The sequence below is a fragment of the Pseudoliparis swirei genome, chromosome 17 (assembly GCF_029220125.1).
Source record: "Pseudoliparis swirei isolate HS2019 ecotype Mariana Trench chromosome 17, NWPU_hadal_v1, whole genome shotgun sequence".
Classification (NCBI taxonomy): Eukaryota; Metazoa; Chordata; class Actinopteri; order Perciformes; family Liparidae; genus Pseudoliparis; species Pseudoliparis swirei.
Window position 1 is genome coordinate 7,567,724 of NC_079404.1, and position 22,010 is coordinate 7,589,733.

At 44.5% G+C, this 22,010-nt stretch overlaps 1 protein-coding gene across 1 annotated transcript in view; it reads right to left on the reverse strand.

Annotated features, from left to right (window-relative positions):
• LOC130207561 (signal-induced proliferation-associated 1-like protein 2) overlaps window positions 1-22,010 on the reverse strand; it is a 94,601-nt gene that overhangs the window by 9,533 nt on the left and 63,058 nt on the right. Inside the window, exons 9-14 of the mRNA XM_056436207.1 lie at window positions 17,366-17,640; window positions 11,483-11,737; window positions 9,954-10,006; window positions 4,590-4,881; window positions 3,378-3,431; window positions 1,560-1,698 (exon numbers count right to left, since the gene is read on the reverse strand). Coding sequence (XP_056292182.1) covers window positions 1,560-1,698; window positions 3,378-3,431; window positions 4,590-4,881; window positions 9,954-10,006; window positions 11,483-11,737; window positions 17,366-17,640 — 1,068 coding nt within the window. The remainder of the gene's footprint in view (window positions 1-1,559; window positions 1,699-3,377; window positions 3,432-4,589; window positions 4,882-9,953; window positions 10,007-11,482; window positions 11,738-17,365; window positions 17,641-22,010) is intronic.

Here is a 22,010-nt window from a genome sequence, read left to right on the forward strand (position 1 = left end):
ACAAAGACAAGAACCAGCAGCGAAACCTTTTGACGTGCCACTTGGGAGGATGTGTTGGACAACCACCTATTCAGCGGTGGTTCACTTTCCCACAGGAGGTTCAAAAGAGGAACGTTGTGGGAGAATAAGCCGTGAGCGGCCTTTCCTTTACGTCAGCCAAACAATGGTGTGCCTGTCTGTGGAAGGGCGTCTCAGCGGTGGGCAAGGGAAATCTCTCCGCACCTGCTCACTAACACAAAGACCCACTACTGGATGTGACACACAAATTAACCTTTAGGTGATTAAACAAGTCAGACAGTAATTTGAGATAAATCGACAATGAAAGCCAATGTTGTCACTACTGTATTCTGAGTATTTGACGTTCCAGCTGATGATTGAAAACATGCTGTCCCCGGAGAATCAAAGTATTTTTTCATTGGGATCAGATGTGTATATGGTTGGAATGTTTGGTTTTGAGCCCTCCCTTATCACTTTGAATGAGAACAGAGAGTACATCAAGGACTACACTGCGCTGCGCTTTGAATTTGCCGAACAGCACTGTGGACCTTTGTTCTGGATGCTGTGTTTTCTCTCTATGGAGAACAGAGAATCAAATGAAGGGAAAATCGGAGGGCAGGCCCGATACACCAGCTCCTATATTTTGGCCTGGTTCTCTTGTAAGCATCACAGTATATATTATGTCTGTAAGCCCGGTGCACGGCTTTTGGTTTCCAAAAATGATAATATGTTTCTGTAGGATGTGCTACCGTGAACTAGTGAACTCATCAAGGTGTTGAACATGCTTCGTCGTATCATTTTCTATCCAGCTCAAAGGTCTCACACATGATCAGTTAGCGTGCGCAGCGTTGTGTGTTTCTGGTTCTGACTGTAGCAGCAATACATAAATATCACTAATGCCACAAATGTTGCCTGCCTATTCATTTTACTTGTTCAAACAGGCGAGGACATGGCAATCCTGTGGAACCCTGCAGCACAACAACAAAACCAACTGGTCATTACACCGAGCTGCTTCGTGAGGGACAAGGCCAGCCTCCGTTAGAGGACATGCTTGTTTTCCGTAGGGACAAAGTGCTTTTATAGCACAATTGAGCAACATCCAAAAATAACTCATTTGTATGTCTCCAGGGTCCCTTCCTGGTAGATAATGGACGGGAGCGGAAGATGCAATTAATAGAGTCTGCAGGACTCGGCTACATCAAACATCAATGCAATCTCTGCAACTCCCCGCCTTTAATCCATGACATCCCGACTGAACAAACCCAGGCCCCGTTCTAAATGTAATTTTCCAAACACTCGGTGCCAGTTCATGCGGACTGAAGGGCCCCGTCAGCTGCGGTTCCCAGCATAAGCTTATCTGATCTGGTTCTGACTCTTGCAGGTACTACCCCCGTTAGTCATAATGATGAAATAGCTTTAGGATTTGTACTCAATCCCAACAATGTCATGTCATCATGCACATCAAATCATCACGTCACAGTTTCAACAGGTTTTAGTTGTCCACATCACAATTATCATGTAATTTAGAGGTTAATTAGTCAATTCAGCCACAGTGACCTCACCTTCCCACTCCCGTCTTCTCCTGGAGGGCTGTTGGGCAACATCATTTGAAGGTATTCTTCTTTCGAGAGTCTCTGCAGTGATTTCCCATCCTGCTCAGTAGCCTGGAGCTGGCAGGCGGCCTCCTGTGCGTACAGCTGCCTGTAGACCCAAACAGAGGAGCAGATCTCATCAGAAGGGTCACGAAAGCCACATCCTGCAAGGGAGGCCATGGGCAATCGCAGCTTGGGTCCAGCTATTTAGAAAATAATGTCAGTATCACACTAAGGGTTTAGGTGGGACCGTCTTAGCATGCCATGCTGGTCAGGTGAACGTGGGGTAACAGGGCTGCAGAGGGGAGCCAGAGAGGAGTTTATTACCAATCCCCCCCGCTCCCATCTCTCTCCGCCAAAGCAATGATTAAAGACAGTGTGAAGAACGCAGCCAAGCACTGTGAAGACTAGAAAGGAAGGGGAAAAAGAGGGTTTTGGACAGAAAGTACATACAGAGACAAGTGCAAAACACAGACTCTAGAGGAGTGTTCATACAACAACAGAGGACATGAGAGCTGTGCGACAGGATTGGACAAGGACCCACAAGAGGTGGCATGTTTTGCGGGCGTCAGTGGGATGGTTGTCATTTACATGATTTTATGGAGTGTTTAGAAGAGGGACGAGGGGAGGGGGGTGTATGGTAAAGGGCAGGAAGTGACTGACCTGGCTGGTGAAGTTGTGTGGCTGTGAGACCTCTGCTTTAAGTGACCAGCCTGCGAGCACGGCACACTGAGTGCTGTTGGCAGGCTGATAGACGGCCGCAGGGGGATACGAGACGATGGGCAGCCTGGCTGCGATGGTTACCTAGAGACACTATTGCTGAGCGTCGCCCTGTTTTAAGCTTTTGGCACCATGGCAACCGAGCTCTAAATACATAGACGGGTCTTGCAAATGTCTCTGTGTGATTGCCAGATGCATTCAGACCATGAGCTCTCTGGTTAATAAAACAAACGCTCTGTTCTAAAGGCTGTATCCAGGAAAAAGAAGTGCAAGTAATTTCTCTCTGTATACTCGTGGTTTGATGCCAAGACTGTAGGGAGCAACCCCCTCTTTTCCCTCTGTATCTTGACATAGCCCTTGTTCCAATCATCCCATAATCATGGATCGATCATGTAACAACAAATTGGACAATGCTCAAGCCCTGACCTTTGCAATTAAAGGTTATTCTACTGTGCCACAGCGACTGCGTAACGCAGACAATGAGAAATACAATTTTTCTTGCACAGCAGGTCTTAAGTATGGGTGTAAAAGAAAGAAGGTACGTTTTCATCCACCTGTTATAAATACACCTTTTCTTGCTAGAAATGTGAAGAAGAAACCAAAGACAATAACAACGATAAAATGTTTTCAGGCTTGGCTGAGGTGATAAAGTTGCCATATCGAAAAGAGAAAAGTGCAATAAAGGCTGACGGAAACAGATTATTATGAGTGCAACCTTCCTCTACTGTCGAGAAGGCATTTATGCTATTCTGCCACTCACTGTTCCACAGCTTCACCACAGGCCAAAACATAAAGGAGGTTGTCAGGGTTTGGGTGCAGACTGGATTGCGTCTGCATGTCACACCCCCTCTCTTTCTCTATCACTATCACGGCTGATAAGAAACGCAGCAAGCATTGTAGGCTGTTACACAGCGGTAGGATTCTGTGGAGACACAGCAGAAATGTCACAGCCACTGATGCAGTTGGCTGTTCTCCACTCGCAGGTCTGGGACAAAGGGTGGGGGGCTGGAGAGGTGTGTGCAGGGGAGCAGACCGGGCCACGGGGGTGGACTTTGACTAACTGTGTACCTTGAACGCTCAGACAGCATTTTGAGGAGGAACGCTAACAAGCTCTCCGCTCCTCTGGAACAAGAAGCAGAAGCAAGAGAGAGAGAAACAGCCCAGGGTTAGCAGCATCGTGCATTACATACAGTGTTAGAGCAAATGAGAAAACTTTTGTTCGGGAGAAGGAAGAGAAACTTCATTATGTTAGAACAATATCTGCGAGTAATATTAGGCCATATATCACAAGGCGCTGTTACGTAAGATGAAATATAACTGGAGGAACCAACAATGGGGAAGGTAACTGAATTACGTTGCTTTTTCATAAGTCGGCAGGAGATGACTTCGCTGCTTGCGATCAATCACGTAGTCCTTAAGTGGCAAATTTCACAGGCTAAATTAAATTACTTGGGAGCGACAGCAGGGGGGTTTCTGCCAGGGCAAATCTCACATTCTCTCTGCCCACGGCCCACATGCATAAAACTACAAACAACCATGCACGCCAGCACACACACACACACACACCATCACAGCCGTGTTTCAATTCCACCTTTAATGGCTCTCTGTTCTCTACTGGAAACCATTTAATCACCAGACAAATACAGTCAGTCATTCACTGCTCATATAAGGTCTGAGGAGAGTATACGCTCTAAACCTGGTACAGCGGCTGCATAGTTTCAGCTCCTCTTGCCGGTACTTCTGAGGCTATTCTGTGGCGCGTGTGTCCGTGTGGCTGCATGTGTGACGTGTGGGTCGTTGCTCGGCTCCCAGCAGAGATGCCGATCTGGTAGAAGCTCGGCCTGGCAGTCCACAGGGATGCGACTTCACCAACAATCAATAACTGCAAGTGACATGTGCCAAGTGCATTACGTCCGCAGCTTCATTGAGCTTATTTATTTTGTGGCTGTCGGCATCAATCAAGGCCAGTTTATGCACACTGGGTGGGCCAACTGGGAGTAGGGTGGGCACTTGTGTTGGAGTGGTTCTGTCTCTCGTGCAACAGCTTGTCTGGAAGTAAACAGATCCACAATGAGAGAAACCGTGCCGACGAGGCCAGTGAGCGTGATTCAAGAGTGTGTCGTCTAGCTTGGCACGAGAGATGCTGTTGCACTTATGTGACTCAGCACTAAACTACAAACTCTTGTTTTTGTGGTAAAAGAGAATATTTGGTGTGTTCATGATCTCCTATATGCTCCTTCTTGCTTGATTTCTCTCTCTCTCTCGCTCACACACACTCACCCACACTCTGAAATGTTGGGAGGTCCCTCAGTGCTGTGGGCATCATCATCATCAGTTGTCTTCATTCCCCCTGGGAGTGTGCAACCGGGCTGTGGGCGTGTCTGTCCACAGGCCTCTGAGCTGAGCTCCGGCCCCGGCTCTGGCCCCGGCACTGAGCTGCTGGTCTGGGGGATGGTGTACACCTTGGAGGAGTCAGCGGACATACAGTATCTGGCACCGCGGGCCAAGGGACTGCCAGAGTGGTGTGAGCCACTGACCAAACAGCAACAAAAAAAAAAAAAGCATAATGTAACTCAAAAGTGACCAAAATGAAAACAGTAAACCAGGTTCCGCGGAACTACCTCTGGATAGCTCCAGGCGTACCGGGAGTCGGAACAGCATAGCTGTCTGAGCTTCGAACGGGGGCCTAACACTGACTCCTAACCTAGCTAGACCGCAACGTACACTTGGGCTCTACAAAAAGGGCGTCTAGTCAGAGGAGCAGGGAGTAGAACATGAGCGAGCGACTGACGCAAACCCAGAGCAAACCTTAGAGTGTACAACGGTGAGTGAATGTCTAGGAAGTTAGGGAAAATGACTGGGAGGAGAGAGTAAGCGTGAGAAAGGCGGAAGGTAAGTGGAGCCAGAGAGAAGAGGGGAGTGGCTTCCGTGAAGTTGCCGGCAAGAAGAGGGAGTAGAGGGAAGAAGTGCTCGGTTGGAATCAGGGGGTCGGGCTTAGTCACTGGGAGTGGAGAAGGTCTAGAAGGAGAGGCAGTTGGAGAAGAGCAGGTGCAGGAGGTGGGGTTGACTAGAATGGGTGACAGCCTTCAGGAGCTGAAGATGGGGGAGGCGAAGAGGATTGTTTGGGAAGGCAGAGAGGAGGAAAGGGGTAAAAGAGGTGAGGTGGAGAAGTGAGAGAGGGAAGGATTGAAGGGGAGTGGAAAGTGTAGGGGACAGGGGGAAAAGTGGAAGAAGAGTGGGTGGGTGAAGGAGGAGTTATAGGAGTCGTTTGTAAGGAGATGTAGTGTGGAAAAGAGGTGGAAGGAAGGGGTAAAAGGAAGGAGGTAGAGAGAGAAAGTTTAGCGAGTTGGTAAGGACGGCAAGAGTTGGCAACGGAAGCAGGTGGAGATTTGCACCGTCGTGTAGAAGTGACAGGAACAAGAAGAGACAGGAAGAAAGGTCTGAGAGGGATGAGGTGGTGCAGGTTGTGTCTCGGCAGAGTAACTCGACCATGGATCGAACCTAGTTCTGAATCAGAACATGGTGGCAAGGAGGATGTTGCGACAATTAGGAGATACATATAAGGTGATTGTGCGATATGATGAGAGACAGTGGTGCCAGTTTCATTGGATTTAGTAAAGACTCTATCTTAGTGTTAGCTGAAGGAACATTTTAGCGAAAACTGGCTTCTAAAGGCGTATTAAGTTAGTGAAAGAAGTTAGAAATTAGCCGACAGAATTAGAGAGATTGATATTAATGATTTTAAGATTCAGGCGTGCTAGTCAAAAGTTCATCTGAGCAATCCACATTACAAAGTCACGTCTGTGTTTAAATGACACTTTTATGGAAATGCGATCTATTTTGACAAGCAGGCAGTATTGCCCTACTTTGTGTAGCAGTAGCTCCTTTAGCCCTGGCTAAAAGTGTAATATGCATCTCTTCTATTGAAGTTAATTAACATTTACAGATAAAAGATCATTCTATCAGCTTAACTTCAGTTTCAAAAAAATGACATTAATAGTTAAGTTAGTGCTAAATAAAGTTAAAATACATTCACTTATTTTTAAAACATTATAACAAATTAAAAAGAATACAGTGATTAACATGTACATCAGCATTTTGTACAACACGATGTTAGATCCATCCTCTTCTATTGATTCCAAACATGTTGACTAATAAATCTTAAGTATTCTACGTCCTTTAAAGTACCATTATCAATTTCAACATACATATGTTAAACAACTTAATAAGTTAATTAACTTCAAAATGGTACCATTTAAGACAACATAGCAATTTCTTTAAAAATTTGAAAATCTACCTCAAATGAAGCAAAAGCATTGACAAAGAATTTCATATTAACACACAACATAAAGCAAAACAAGCACGTAAAGATCAAGTTGATGCGATAGAAACATAGAATATTAAACTAAATGTTTTCAGCAGCTTCAAATTTACATCATAAAGTCTATCTATCTGTTAATTAACTATCTACTTGAACTAGACAGGACTTACTAATAATCTAATAAACCGTTTGATAACCATAACATAAATACATGTTGACTTGAAAATGTAGGAAAAGTCTATAGCATCTTAGATGCTCATATTAAACACTGAAGTGGACTTTGGCTATTCAATATAAGAACACATGCTATTCATTTCACACAACCTCAAACGCTCAGACAACAAAGTCTCTTGAAGCAAAGGGTAAGTAAATACACATTACACGCATTTTTACGCATGTACTCAAAGTTTATAAAATACTATCCAGTACTTACATCGGAAGACTATTCCACTCTACGTCAAAATAGTTTCATTAGCAACTTACAGTGCAAACTGACGATGATGCAACCGACAATGGAATAAAGTCATACAAACTTCAAGATCCAAGGAAGCTACAAGCGATCAAATTTATCAGGAAACCAATTCAACCTAGTAGGTAATCAGGTTGCAAAGGGTTCAAGAGTTACCACAGATTCAACCGACAAGCAGCTTTCTTTTGGTTTGCCATGAACCAAGGTCTGCAGCTTCAGAGTTCCACATCCATTCCTCTTTGTCTCATTCGCTTAAAGTTTTGGATTCTCTGAAGCAGAGCCAAGTACAGCTTTGAGCGCATAGATAATCTCTATCTGGCTGACCCTCACTCTGATCGTCTGTCTAAGCCCAGAAAACTACATGAGCATGAAATATGCTGATTTTCCCGACTAAAACCCACACAAAACACCTTCAGAGAATGAAGAGCATTGTAAAACAAGACTAGCATTCCTAGCATATAGAAAGATCCTTCCATAAGAGCATATGTTTAGCCTTCCACAAGGGGAAGCAAGTCATAATAGAGTGGCTGTCCAGAGGCGAAGTCAATCTATTTCATGGTGTTGCCGAGATCTTTTAGAAACGATTATTCTCCGTCATTAAGGCTGCATCTTTCCAGTAGTTTGTGTAGGACAGGAGACATATGGTACTGCAGCCCCTTAGCTGAGTGAAGCTTCAGCTTCATGAGTGAGTGCCCTTTAACTGTTCTTGAAATCATAGACCGAAGGTCCACAAACCCAAACTGTTACTGATATAACAACATGATCTATTGAATAAAAACCTACAATCACGTGTAAGGCACTTATGGAAGCTACTTCAATCAGTGACATAAAGCCTATTACACACAGTTGACTGTTTAAACAGCATTAATTGTGCATAACCATGGACAAATTAGCTTTCTCTTCGTAACGACAAATGCACTTTAAAATTAGAAAGCAGCATTATGGATCGGATAGCGCAGCTAGTTGAATCACTGATAAAGTTTGTGACTACAGGACCGAGACCTTCAAACACATTTACATACTGCACCAGTTTGTTGTACAAGGTTAGGTTACTACAGATTAGGAAACGACAGTCAATAGAATCAACTTGTAGTAATAGCTTGCCTTTAATGACCCAAGTGTCGCACATGTCCATGGCACCTGGATTGTTCCCTGGGAATTGAGTTCTCCTTGAGCTGTAACAGAGAAAGAAGCCTAAATGATAGAGCACATATTCATGACAGAGTTCAGAAGCAAAGCATAATCCAGATAGGGTTTCATGTCTAGGTCAAATCGTAGCCAGCCTAGCTGTTCATCGTAACATTTTTACAGTCCTTCACATGCGCATTCCTATGTGGTTGCTCACGCTGCATCTGAAATCTGTGCATGACATCAAAGGTGTTTACATAAGGACAAGTGTGATACAGCTCAGCTAAAGCCAGAAAGCTCAATTGCTATGCTGCCTCACAATCAGATCTTGAAATTCAACCAATGTCTCGATCTTCTAAAGACGCAAGCTTCACAGAACCCCATGCACTTTGCCCATAGAGGTCTGATCGAAACAGAAGGCTGTTAAGCATGATTTACAGACCATTAAGGATACAACATCATTGTATCGAGCTGCTGACTGCTGCATGTTGTCAATGGGCTGGAAAATTGCCAGTGCACTGTCACTGTACATCGTTTGTCACAAAGCTATGTGAAAGCCCATAATTGGATGCTCTTTGGATAATTCATGCTGCTAGCATGAAGCACTAATAAGCCTTCCATAGGGTTGGGTAGCATGGATCAAATTGCAAAAACATAGACATGTAGTGAATTGTATTACAGCAAGGAACCTATCAACTTATCAGTGAGCTTCTCTCCACAGAGCGCACTCCTTGAGTGAAACTTGCCAGGATGGTGGTCAAGAGAAAGTTCTGACTGTGTAACAGAACGTGACGCAGTCTCAGGTTCATATCAAGCAGTTCATAACAATGTTCCAGTAGTCTGAGGCAACTTCGATGTGTAATGTAAGTAAAAAACATGCGTAAACATCCAATTGAGAGCGAATCATATTTATTGAGTAATCCAATGCACAGACTCTGTTCCAATAAAAGGTGGAAAACTTAACACGCATTTCGGCCTAGTTGGCTCTGCCATCGCGCCTCAGATCCGCTGACTGCGTTTGCTCCAGCTATGCTCAGCATTCAGACAGTAACATTTAAATTCAGGCAGAGGAAAGATCTGGAAGCCATGCACTGCGCTGTTGAAGTCAGTGAGAATCAAAATGACTCGTGGAGAGAGACCACTTTCTGTCATTTTCTAGATAAGACAACCCAGTGCAAATACATAGAAATATTAGTTGTGACATTAGGTTGAGTTTATGAGTAAGTCCTTGCAGACAACTCATGCAACTGAATGTACAAGCTTTTAGAACATAACCCAAGCATTTTCAGAAGCATTTCCTAACAATGCGCTTAAAACTTTCAGAAAGCCTTGCCAGGCCACAATGCCATCTGAGTAGCAATATGACGACAGCTTGAAAATCAAGATGAAACTCAAGGAGATCCCCAACTTTCATAACTTAGGTTGGTATGCATTAAGCTGTCCTGAGCTGTGAGTTGAGTAAAATTTTTTCAGTAGATCTTAAAAGTAAGATAGGCACCAGGCACCACTCAAGTATTGGCTAGCAAAAGCAAAGTGGTACTTACAAGCAGCATGCTGACTAGCCTCAGCTGCAGGAAGGTAAAAGCCATCAGCAGCCAGGCTTCCTGCAAGGCTAGACGCAACAACGCTCAACTGGACTGATCAGTGTAGCTGCGCACGTCGACTAAAGTTGGATTCCGCCAGAGCTCATCACTGACAACCATCACACGTCAAAACCCGCTGAGACCTAGGCAGGCTCGTTCGCAGACTGGTGGTCGAGCTGCTTCGTGAGCGAAAACACTGCACAGAAACATAAGGCAACAGGACAGAGCATTTTACTCCAGTAGCTAGTGTCAGTAGTGCTGCACAGGGTGCCAAGTGCACAAATGGTGGCAAAGCCGACTCATACGGACACATGCCTGAAAGACAATCTGCACACACATTGGAAACTACATTCCAAAATTCCAACACAACAATCAAAAACGGCCCCCCAAAAGGAAAAAAACCCAAGGTTTTAAATTTTAAAGGGAAAATCCCCGGTGGGCTCGGGAAAAAACCCCCCCTAAACCCTTTCAAAACCGGGGCTCAACCCCTACCCAAATTGGGGGCCCCCAGGGCCCCCGGGGGGGAAAAAGGGAAAAAATGGGGGGAAAAAATTTTCCCTTGCTTAAAGGGTTTTGGGCTGGGGCCCCAAAAACCCCCCCCAAAAAAAATTTCCCCCAAAAAAAAACCAAAACAAAACCAAAACAAGAAAGGGTAAAACCCCTTCAAAAAAGGTTGTTTCAGCAGTAATTGGATGAGATGAGCAGAGCTGTGTCAGTGTCCCCATCACCTCCTCCTCAGCAGGGTGCAGGAAGAAGGAGGGAGCGGGGAGTAGGAGGGGGTGTATAGAGAGGGAAAGAAGCGAGGGAGAAGGAGTAGCCCCGCTGCCAGGGACTCTGATTAGGCAACGAAGGCAGCCATTATCCCAGTATAGTCAGAACAGGCAACACCAGGGGGGGGGGGGGGGGGGTGTCGGTGTGACACACTGCAAAGGTTATCATGACTGTAGGGGTTTCATTAGAACGAACAAATCACTGCTTTACATGGCTCAATGGAGATGTCCAAACGGAACACCGTCTAGGACAGAAACAGAGTCTGAGTGTAGCCTTCTCATCTGAAGGGAGATGAAAGCGAAGCCGTGAATTCATTGGACTAAAATGCTCCATTTATATGTATGCAAATAGCAGAACACAATAACCGGCTCCTCTCTAAATGAGGAAGGCTCGGAGTTCAAAGATTTCATCTCAAAGGATCGGGTCCTTTGAGCATCACGATGCTTGATCACGATTCTAGGTCTCTGAAAAACCTTGCGTAGAAAGCTTGACTTCCAAAAGTGCCCTAAAAGGACTTTATGTTTTGTGAAATTTTGTCTCCAACACCGTCTGTTTCTGTGACTTGATCTCGATGTGATGGTAACTTCCACTCTCACAAAAGGTGAACGTTTTGAGTTGCTATCCGTGTCATGCATATGCTATGCTTCAAAAACCTCCAGCTGAATGAGATGTGACTGATGAAATTGTTAGCCAGTTGTCAAAATCCTTTTTTAATGGAAAATACAGGTTAAAAAAAAAAGGATCGCGTATTGACCCAAGAGTTGCAAGTTGTTTTACAGGCAGAAGATGGATATATGCAAGTTCCCGCAGTGCTCCTTTATTGTACGCGGATCAATACGAAGCAGTGAACAACGCTGCTTTCCCCTCCGTAGATGAATAGTCGTTCACAATCTAGCTTTACCTGGACCCATCTGGCAACTTCCTATCAAAGGAGGTGCTCCGTGGGATGGCTGCCTGGTGCTGCTGGAGGATCTGCTGGCACTGCAGTCGTTCAGGGCCCTGTGTGGGCGAGCCCCGGGACAGCTGGGGCCCAGCAGCCGTGGGCAACCGATGCCAATTGGTGTTTCTCCGGAAGGGAGTCTTGTACTCGCAGGGGGTACCCTCGCTGTCGACCTTGTACTCCACCAAGGGTATGCGGTAGAGCTCGGAGCAGCCCCTGCGCGGGAAGGAGGATGTGGAAGGAAACAAAGAAGATACAAGGGACAGTTCAGCAAGAATATCTGAAATATACATGTTTCCTCTTACATAGTAGTGATTAGGGTCGTCACGATACCAAAATTATAGCTTTGATACGGTACCTGCCATAAATATTGTGATACCCGATTCCACAATTCGATACAATACCATAAATAAGATATGATACCACAAATATAATACTGGTAGATTTATCTATAACAGTAATAAATAAAACATCTGTATGGTCCCCTTTTTTACCAGCTTGTTTCTGCCCAGCTTTTTGAACACTTAATATGGCATTTATATTATTATTAGCCTACAGCAAGATATTAATGAAAACTACATGGTACCAGCGTAGCCTTGATTATACACGGCTATGCAGGCCTTTTGTCTGTATATGACTAGATGACTACATAGTTCCTTCCATAACTATGAGCAATTGTAGTTACATCATGTTACAGGTGTGTGTTTGAGTTAAAAACCCATTGGTCTGTGTGGCTTTGAAAAACATTTTGCAGACGGGTCTCTGTATGTCAGTGAGCTACCTTCACTTTTTGCAATGTAGCCAAAGTACTTCCACATTTCGCTTCTTGGATCTTTTTTTCCAAAAAGCCAGGGATTGTCGGCAAAAGCTCCTGCACTTGATGCCATGTCTCCTACACTTGATGCCATGTCTCCTACACTTGATGCCATGTCTCCTGCACTTGACGCTATGTCTCCTGCACTTGACGCCATGTCTCCTACACTTGACGCCATGTCTCCTACACTTGACGCCATGTCTCCTACACTTGATGCCATGTCTCCTACACTTGATGCCATGTCTCCTGCACTTGATGCCATGTCTCCTACACTTGATGCCATGTCTCCTGCACTTGATGCCATGTCTCCTACACTTGATGCCATGTCTCCTGCACTTGATGCCATGTCTCCTACACTTGATGCCATGTCTCCTGCACTTGACGCCATGTCTACTGCACTTGACGCCATGTCTACTGCACTTGACGCCATGTATCTTACACTTGATGCCATGTCTTCCCAGCGCTCGCTCACTGTGAGCGAGCGCTGGGAAGCCCCCTTGCAGTTAATGAATGACAAACATGTATGACAAATACTAGTGGAAAACACTTTGCCTTTTTATTTTTTATAGAGATGAAAATCTCCACTTGCCACTTAATCAGAGATTGGTTTCCCCTGAGTAGCTCTACACAGGAGGCTTTCTCCTCCCTCCATCTCCATCGATATCTCTCTCCCATTACTGCTCTCTGAGATCGACACGGCCTGTGATGCCATTTCATGCAACATTAATCTTCGGGGCTGGACGGAGGCTTGGTGTGTATGTTTGGAAGGACGAGAGGTTTACAGGGTGGTGGGTCAGGGTTAAACAGCCCGGGTGCTCTGCTAGCTCTCCAAACGCATATCAAGCATGACCCTAATGATTACACTGGCCTCCCCCGCCAAAGTCCATTTTCCAGGACGGGGGACGGAAAGCTGTGTATGCTTTGCTATAGTCATACGTGTACACCGGCTGGTTACATAGGCGGTGAGTAATCCCTCTCAGAGAGACCCTTTTCATCAAACCGGGCCATGGGTGACTGGGGCTGTTTACAGTTAGCCTCCCACTGGAGCCGTGGGTGTTAAAAGATCTAACTAGAAGATCTATTTTTTTTTCTTCCTCCTACCCAAACATGTTTCCCACATTTGGTCAGTGTCACCGGCGAGCTGGCCTTATCCATAATGAAAGATGAATGCGAGTGGTGTAGACTGCTCCACAACCTTATAGTTTACATTATTTATTGCATTTATGTTGCACGCATCACTGGTTTGATATATGGGACAGTGAGAGTAATGAGTGACATCAGAAGATCAGACACGTCTGTAATAAATAAGGCGTTTATCTTGGGGTAAAGCTGCCATATAGAATATAGATAATCCCCCCCCCCCTTGCCCTTCTACTTTCATTGTGAATTCGGAGATCTGTCGATTTATTCTTGTTAATATCAGAAAAAAAATTATGCAAACAAGATTGTTAGATCTTGTTTGCAAATGTTGGTCAAATGTTGTTTCTAAACAGGGCTGCTAACCCACTCACTACTTTGATTAACTCTGTGTGTGTGTGTGTGTGTGTGTGTGTGTGTGTATGGTTGTGCCAAGCTGCCACGAATCTTTACTCTCGAGAACAGGCTAAAGCTAGCCAACAGCATGTCAACATGAAAGGTCTCGGCCGTTGTCTCCTGCTCTGCTCTCTGCACCAGAAGGAAAAATAACTGACGGGGTAAATGTCACTTATGATCCTAATATTCTTTCCCAGCGCCTCTACGAGCTTAGCTGGAGGTGGAAAGTGGCCCGGTGTATGTGGAATGTGCTACTTGTTTGTAATGTATGTAAGGGGGACTCAGACACACGGTGTATACATCGCTTAGAAAGAGCAGGAAATGGGTGTTTGGTCAACACTTCAACCGCAGCTGGAGGAGACGCATCCAGCCTGCTGCTATAAGGAGAGGAGGAATACTATTGCCTGCTTCCAGCAAGTACCGCTGGTGCACTCCTCCAACTAAATGTGCAGGTCTATAAATTATACCACGATGACCTACATGAGCTTGGAGAGAAGGAAAACATCTACAAATTAAAACCAACATCCAGTCCACTCAAAATACAGCAACTGCATCTCTGGCTTTTAACACAATCGATCAATGCTCAATAGAAATTAAAATAAAATTAAAATAGTCAGTGACCAGTTAGTGGGGAACAATCAGCTCTTTCAGCCATTGGCTCTTAATGAATTACAATAGATCAGTGTGACAACAGGACCTTAGAGGTTAGAGTGCCGTCACTCTAATGACATGGCCGGCGACTAAGGGACGTGCTAATCCATTCCCACAGTCAGAGTCCATGTCACAGAAAAGAGCCACAGAGGCTGTGAACATTGTCAGGAGGTTTATTAAATAAGGTGTGTGAAAGAGTGCATAGGATTGAAAAAAGAAAAAGAAAAGAGAAGCACAAAAATAAGCCCTTTTAACAGATTATTCTGCAATGTGATCTAAAGGAGAGCACACCTCCTGAGAAGAATGTGCAGGGATAAAGACGAGCAATTTGTGGTGCAGGCTCTTTGAGTTTTGGTTCAGTGGTGCTCTCTTTAGCAGGGTGTCGGCATGGGAAGTGAGAAATCCGGCTTAACTTCAGGCCAGATGAAAATCCGTGATGAAAAATCTGATGACACTTCAAAGGGGAAAGGTCACAAGGGGCTATCTGAATGTCACAGGCAATACTCATTATGAGCAGGCGGCTGATGCAGGTTGAACGCACCTAATGCGGGTTACCCACCATTTTAAAACATGAATCTTTGAGATTTAAACCGTAAATGTATATGTTCTAACAAAATATATCTATGGCAAGTGACAGCTGCTTTTTGTTTTTGTTTCCGTTACCATTTGTATATCTTGTACTAATCATCCATTTTAAGCACATGTTGTACTGATCCTCTTGTTTACTCTTCGATCTCTGATGACCATATTCCAAAACATACAAGCGCTGGCATGTTTCTGTACATTGCATTCCTGTTTTAAAGAGTTAATCTTTCTCATCTTTTTCTCATTAGTTTGATCCAAGGCTAACATGTTGAACTTGTTTGAAGCCTTACAGAGTGATGATGGAAAAGCCTCGAGTATTGCACTGGGCAAAACCACATCCTTTCTCCAGTGTAAATAAATACACTCCTCGGCACGGCTAATATTAGAGCCATATCTCCACTGGTTTCAGGCTGAGCAGGCGAAACTCATTCAAGGGATAAACAGCTTCACAGTGCTGAACAAACGTTCCTTTTTTCTGAAATATTAGTCATTCAACACCAGATTACCTCATCACTCCTCACTGAATCTGGAGGAATCACAAAACAACGAAGCCAAAATTACATTCGGACAATTTAGAAACGGCAGAGGGAAAACGTGCACGTCTCCGGGCCCCAACATGTGCTTATGAAAACATTTCTACTCGCCTTGGTAGAGCAGTGTGGAGCCAGGGTGCATTGTCTGGAGGTCATGAGACTCTCGCCCATTGTTATTAAGACTAAACCTCATCTCTCTGGCCACAGGGGACTGACTGGGGCTGAATTCCTTTCCTCTGAGATAAGAATGGAGAAAATAGAGTACTTAATGTTGACTGCAACACTTTGGCAACTCAAAGACGCATCGGCGAAAAGAGTTGAGGGCCCTCGAGATTCTTCACCTGACCTCTCACCTCTAGATTTGTTGGAGACTTGGGGGGGAAATTCACAGGACCCGAGACGACGATGAGAAACTGTGTTTCAGTAAGACAGTGGAATCTCCCAGTATAGCTCAACAGCTCAGACCAGTATAGTCTTCGAGTGTACTAATCTCCCAGACGCATCTGTTAGCAACGCCATTTATGTGGGTCAAGCTCAATGAATTATGTATCATACCACCCATTATGCGCACACACACACACACACACACACACTTTAAGATCGTATTCACATTGGATCTTCAGCAAGGCAGCCATCAATATCATTTTCCATCAAATGCATTTACACTTAATCCTCTATAAAAAGATGTCATCTAAAGTCCTTCATCGCCAAAGATTTATCAAAAGGCTCCATCAACACTTCTGTATTGAAATGCACAGGGTTAACGCATATGCACACAGAGCAAATGTGCTCTGTGTTAGTTTATTAGGTCTTGAATTAGACTTATTAGCAAACGGCATTAGCATTACCTGTAACGTCGCAAACAGAAAATGTGATTGAATGCCTCTCTTGACACCATCAATTCAATTTGCTGTCCTCATCTGGCACTAAGTAGGAAATAGCATTCTGTGGTACCCAAATCTGTCAGCATGAAGCACAACCAAAACAAAGATGTCAAAAAATATGAGTGTGAAAGAGTGATGGATATCATTTTACTGTCTGACCGCAGACAAAAGAAAACAGGTGTGCTTTCAGAACGAGCATTTCCCACATCCATCCATCTCTTCCTCGTCAAAACAGATCCTTTGGAATATGCTTCTCCCCTTGGTGTCTCCCTGCGTGTGTGTGTGTACCCCTGAAAAGACAAACATTACCGTCCTAATTGCTGAATGGAAGATTGGACCCAGTTTAGAAGAGAAAAAAAAGCAATCTGCAAAAATGTGAGCTGTCAGACAACGGCAGCGAGAGTTGAGCCATTAATCAAAATGCTCCTCTCATTATCATTAGGGAGAAACGCTGACCGTCCGTGTCTATGTGAATACAGCCTGCTGGAGCTTTCTTCTGCAACAAAGCCACATCAAGAGAAAGACGGTCCCCTCTTCAGAGAAATCCAACATCAACCCCATTGCAACTAAAACCGCGTGTAAGCATTTATCTACGCTAATCAACACAAACATGAGAGCAAATGTCAAGCTCATTTACCCCAGCTGCATGGAAAATGGAGAAAATGAAACTTTTCTGCTAGAACTTCATACATTTTTGAGGAACACCTGTTTCTGTGTTTCAATGAGTTCAGCCAAAGAAAAGAGGAGGTATGCATTTGATTTGGAAGCAGCTTTTGTCTGTTATGCTATAAGAAAGTGTTAAGATCTCAAGTGAAAATAAGAAAAAAAAGAGTGGAAGAGTTACCGCCGGGGCGCGCCATCTTCATGAGGCTGGATTATAACCACTTTGACGCTGACGGAGGTGCGCAGCAGATCAATCATTTGCTCGTGGGTGAGAGTCGCGACGGCCACCTTGCAGATCTCCACCAGCCGGCTACCCTGCCTCAGCCCCGCCTTCCAGGCGAAGCCAAAGGGCTCCACGTCGGCCACGATTCCCTCAAAGTTGACGTGGAATCCGAGCTGGCCGAGGCCGTTCCGACGCAGCGTCATCTCTGACGTCTCGCATCCTCTGGTGGCGATCTGGAACCGGAATCAAAATGCTTTGGTTCGTTATCTCCAATTTAGATATATACAGAAGTGTTGATTGCATTGATCAGGAGACACGAAGACAACAGCACTTAAGAGACACAAAGACGCATGACAAGGTCGCAATCACAGAGAAAACCAAAAACAAGCATGAGATGGACACAGACAGACAGACAGACAGACAGAGAGAGAGAGAGAGCCGAATGATCATAATTTCCCCTTAATAGGAGCTTTCTCAGCTATCACAGTTTATTCCAACAGCAGCCTTCAAACAGTGTACAATTTGCATATTTCCTCTTTAGATATGTGAGAAAAATACTATTAGAGCAGAGTAACATCCTGTCCTTCGGCAGAAGAGCACGAGCATATTTGTTTGGCTAATTCAAAGAACCTCTTCAAATCGAAGTTAATAAGAGGGTCTATGACAGAGCTAACTGGTTTAGCCTTAGAGCTGCAGAGAAGCAGCTAAAATTCTACTGCACGCACACACACGTCTGTCTTGTGACCTACAGGGGCTTTGTGGGTACTATGGAGGGAATTGGGATCAACGTGGCCCCTGGGACATGGACGTGTCCATAGAACCAGAGCTAACTCCTGTAAAAAGGACTTTGTCGGACAACATTTAGCCACCAACACACAATCTGCATCAACTGGCAGCTGATGAACACAAGATGATCCCTCCATCCTTCTTTTCCTCCCTATTCTGGCGAACGAGACTTCCCCTGTGGATACTTGGCAGACAGTCGCTGCTTGTCCTGTTGTGTGCTTGAGTGAAACTTAAAGTTGGTTCTCTTCCAATCACGCACTTGAATGCAAATTAAGTTGCTCCCTTTGCTCAGCGGCGGCTTGGCCTGAGACTCTGCTTTAATGGGATTCAGGTTCAACTGAAGGTCAGGCAACCCTGTTGCTTGGGCAGCAATATTTCAGTAAAAACAGAAAGCATTGAGCAGCTATGTTCACCTTGGTCACATGGAGTCCCTGAGCTTATGGAATATAGACTGCAGTGCAGTGTGGGTTCTCAGTGGGACTTGACAGGTTTTCCTGCAACAACCACCAGAGAGAAAAAAAACACACTGCATCCAATGAGCTTTAATTATCCTTCAGATTAGTCTTGGTTCCGTTGTGGGTGGCTGCCTCCATTTGCTGCAGCGTGGCAGCTGGCTTCAGGGACACATCGACTCAAACGATGGCCTGTCGACACTCCACCAGATCCTCACACTGGCAGAAATCCTACCCCGCTGTGTGCGAGGGGACCCAAAACAGCCATCACGGCTCTCACAGAGACACAACCCTAAACACTTTATTGACTTATGAAAGCACTTATCTTGTTGGTGAAATGTGTGACAATCAGTTACAAGCAATACATAAATGTTTGGAGGTCGAGTTTTCAAATGGGACATAAAACTACAGGGGCACTTTGGTGACGACACAATCCCTCCGCGTAAAACATCAAGGGCAAACGAAATGGGAAAAGTGGAATCCAAAAGCTCTCTGGGGCCAAAGTCTGGGAGTAAATGGTCTGTGCATGAAGAGGACCTTAGCTTGAATATTAGGGGCCATGAATCAAACTGTGTCAGAAATTCATGAGGCCTAAATAATAGCTTTCTAAATGCATTCATCAATGCACATTAGTCAGTCTATCCACAAAATGAATGTGTCCAGGTTCCCCTCCGAATGGCCAAAATCTATAATGGCCGAATCTAACAGGACACTCATTATCTCATCGGAGGGATTTGTGGCCCGTTAAGTTATTTTAATGAAGGATGGTGGCATGGAGTTTGGCAGCGAGGATGACACAAATCTGTGAGAGTTGGGACATAAAACGCCAATCCGAAAGAAACAAAACAGTTGTGGAATCTGTTGTGAAGTAGTGCTGCTGGCGCGGCTCCTCTGTGAGAGGTCTGACAGTCGGAAGTAGCTCTGGCATGTTTCACAGACATGACAAAACCATGTCATCCAACTGAACTTCAAAGGATAGATTGGTGAAACGAGGGTCAACCGTTTCCTCTGGGCCGAATATCTGTGAATCAATTCTACAACTAGGACAGGGGCTTCCAGTGGGATACTGCACTGTTTTTCAAAATGAGAAGCCAGAGCAAGACATTCACGTCAGCAGTTATTAATCCAGCATTTAAAAACGGTGCCGATGAATCGATAGTTTGATGGACAGAAAATTATTAAACAAAAACCCACACGGCAATCTATTCAATATTTAAACTGTTGAAGCAGCAAAAATAGAAACCATTGATTCAGATTGTGCTGCTTTTCTAAATTAAATGAAAGAAATGCCACTACTATATATGGACATTTTATACGATAAATAAAAAGATTAACCGATCATATAATTTTAATTTGTTGCAGCCCCTGAACTGATCGATTTTACTGTAAGAAACGCTTATCGTCTTGATCCAGTAATCAGCAGATCATTTTTATCAATCGATCAATTAGTCGTTTTGTAAGTAAGATGACAACAAATGGTGAAAATGGCCATAATAAGTTACCACGTCAAGATGTGGAACGCATAAACACCATGTTTCAACCAATCAACAGTCTTGAACCCAAATGTTTACCCTGTACTTTGATATGGGCTTATACATAAAAAAAAGCATGGAATTAAAAGATTTGAGAAGCTGCAACCAGTCAAGTTTTTTCTCGTTTGTTCACTGAGGTCCACAGCAGACACGTAGATTTGCTTCTATATAAACACAGTACATAAAGTAACACGCAATGTGTGGGACTGCCTGTACTTTGATCAGGTAACAAATTAAACGTGGCACCGAGCCAAGATGGCTTGTCTCTTAAAAAAAGACGAGCATGCGGCCACCCAGCTCAGCAACACCCTTGAGAGCAGGACGTTATTATCACTAAGCTTTTAGCTGTGCTCTCACAGTGGGCTCCTCGGTTACAGTGGGCAATCTCTTCACTCTGGTTCGCATGACATCACAGGTCCGGCTGCCTGTAAAGCTCCCCCGATGAAACATGACTCGAGCCAACCTCTGGGACATTAGAGTCACCTTTGGGACAAAGAATGCACGGTCAGCTCATACCCAAAATGTGCCTATCGCTCCTGCTCCACTGTCTCTGTGAGTAACTCACATAGCCACCCACTTATTAATACTTATTCTGAGATTTGCCTGTGAAATATCCCTCACAAATCCTGTGGGTAAGTGGACAGTAAATGTGAGAGGATATTAGCATAGTGAATGTGGAAGCAACGTCCTTTGGCTAATCACAAATGCTAATATATCCGGCGACGTCCTTTCTTACGATGAGTTGAGCAGACACTGAATGACACTCGTGTCCTTTAAGATTAATTATGGTAAATACTTCTTCGGGATCTTTGGCTATTTTTGGGCGGTTGCGAAATCTCTTTGCTCGTTTTAGTTTCACTGCGAAAGGTTACAATAAGAAAAGGTGTAGATTATCTCCTATCGAAATCCTCAGAAGAGTGAGGTCTTTTCTTATGCTTTCCACAGGAAATGGATTGCTACTCCCATGTTGTTGGCTGAATCAAGGATATGCTGACTCGGGTCTGTTGGAATTTTCTGTTGATGAGGTTGCCAAAGGGATAAGTGGAGGAGAGTATGCAGGCAGGCATACATAAGGTCATGCACAGCTCAGGTTTGGATTTTGGGATTCAATCTCAATGTTTTTTTTGGGATAAAAACAAAAGGTTTGCCTGATTAGAGGTTCAGTAAACAAACCATGGAAACTAGATTAAGAAAAGCAAGCCTCGGCAGCAAAACAAGGAGCGGAAACAACGCATCGGATGCCAGCGTTCAGGCTGATGAACCAGGTGTTTGTCCCTTCTTTTTTGCAGACTTGCAAAACCCTCCAAAAAAACACCACAATGTAACAAGGGTTAGACATTGGACTCAGTAGATAGCTCTCAAAAGGAGCGAAGTAGTGGGGACAAGTGTCATCTAGTCTTAGTCTGTAACTCCAAACAAGGTGTTTTCCTCTCCTCCCCTGCATAAGCTACCTTCTCCTATACCTGCACCCAGACAGCAGAAAAATCAACAATGGGCCTAAATTACATCATGACTAATCTTGCAATCCCATGAAGTGGACTGTCTGCCGCAGGGAGTGGCTACAACTTTTTTCTTTTTTTGTTCTTTGGCATTTCATATTGGTTTATCCTGATCAAGAGCCGAACAACATCTGCACTGCTTGACCTAGACATTTGACTGTACACCTCTGCTGAGCCTGTGTGATGAGCCAAATAAAGCCATCAACAGGAGGTCTCCATTGATTTCACTTCATAGTTTCACATTTATGTGACACTCCCGTCTCTGGACAAGGAAGGCAGAGGAGGTGAAGTTGGGAAGGGAAAAAAGAAAGACAGAAGGAAAGAATACCAGAAG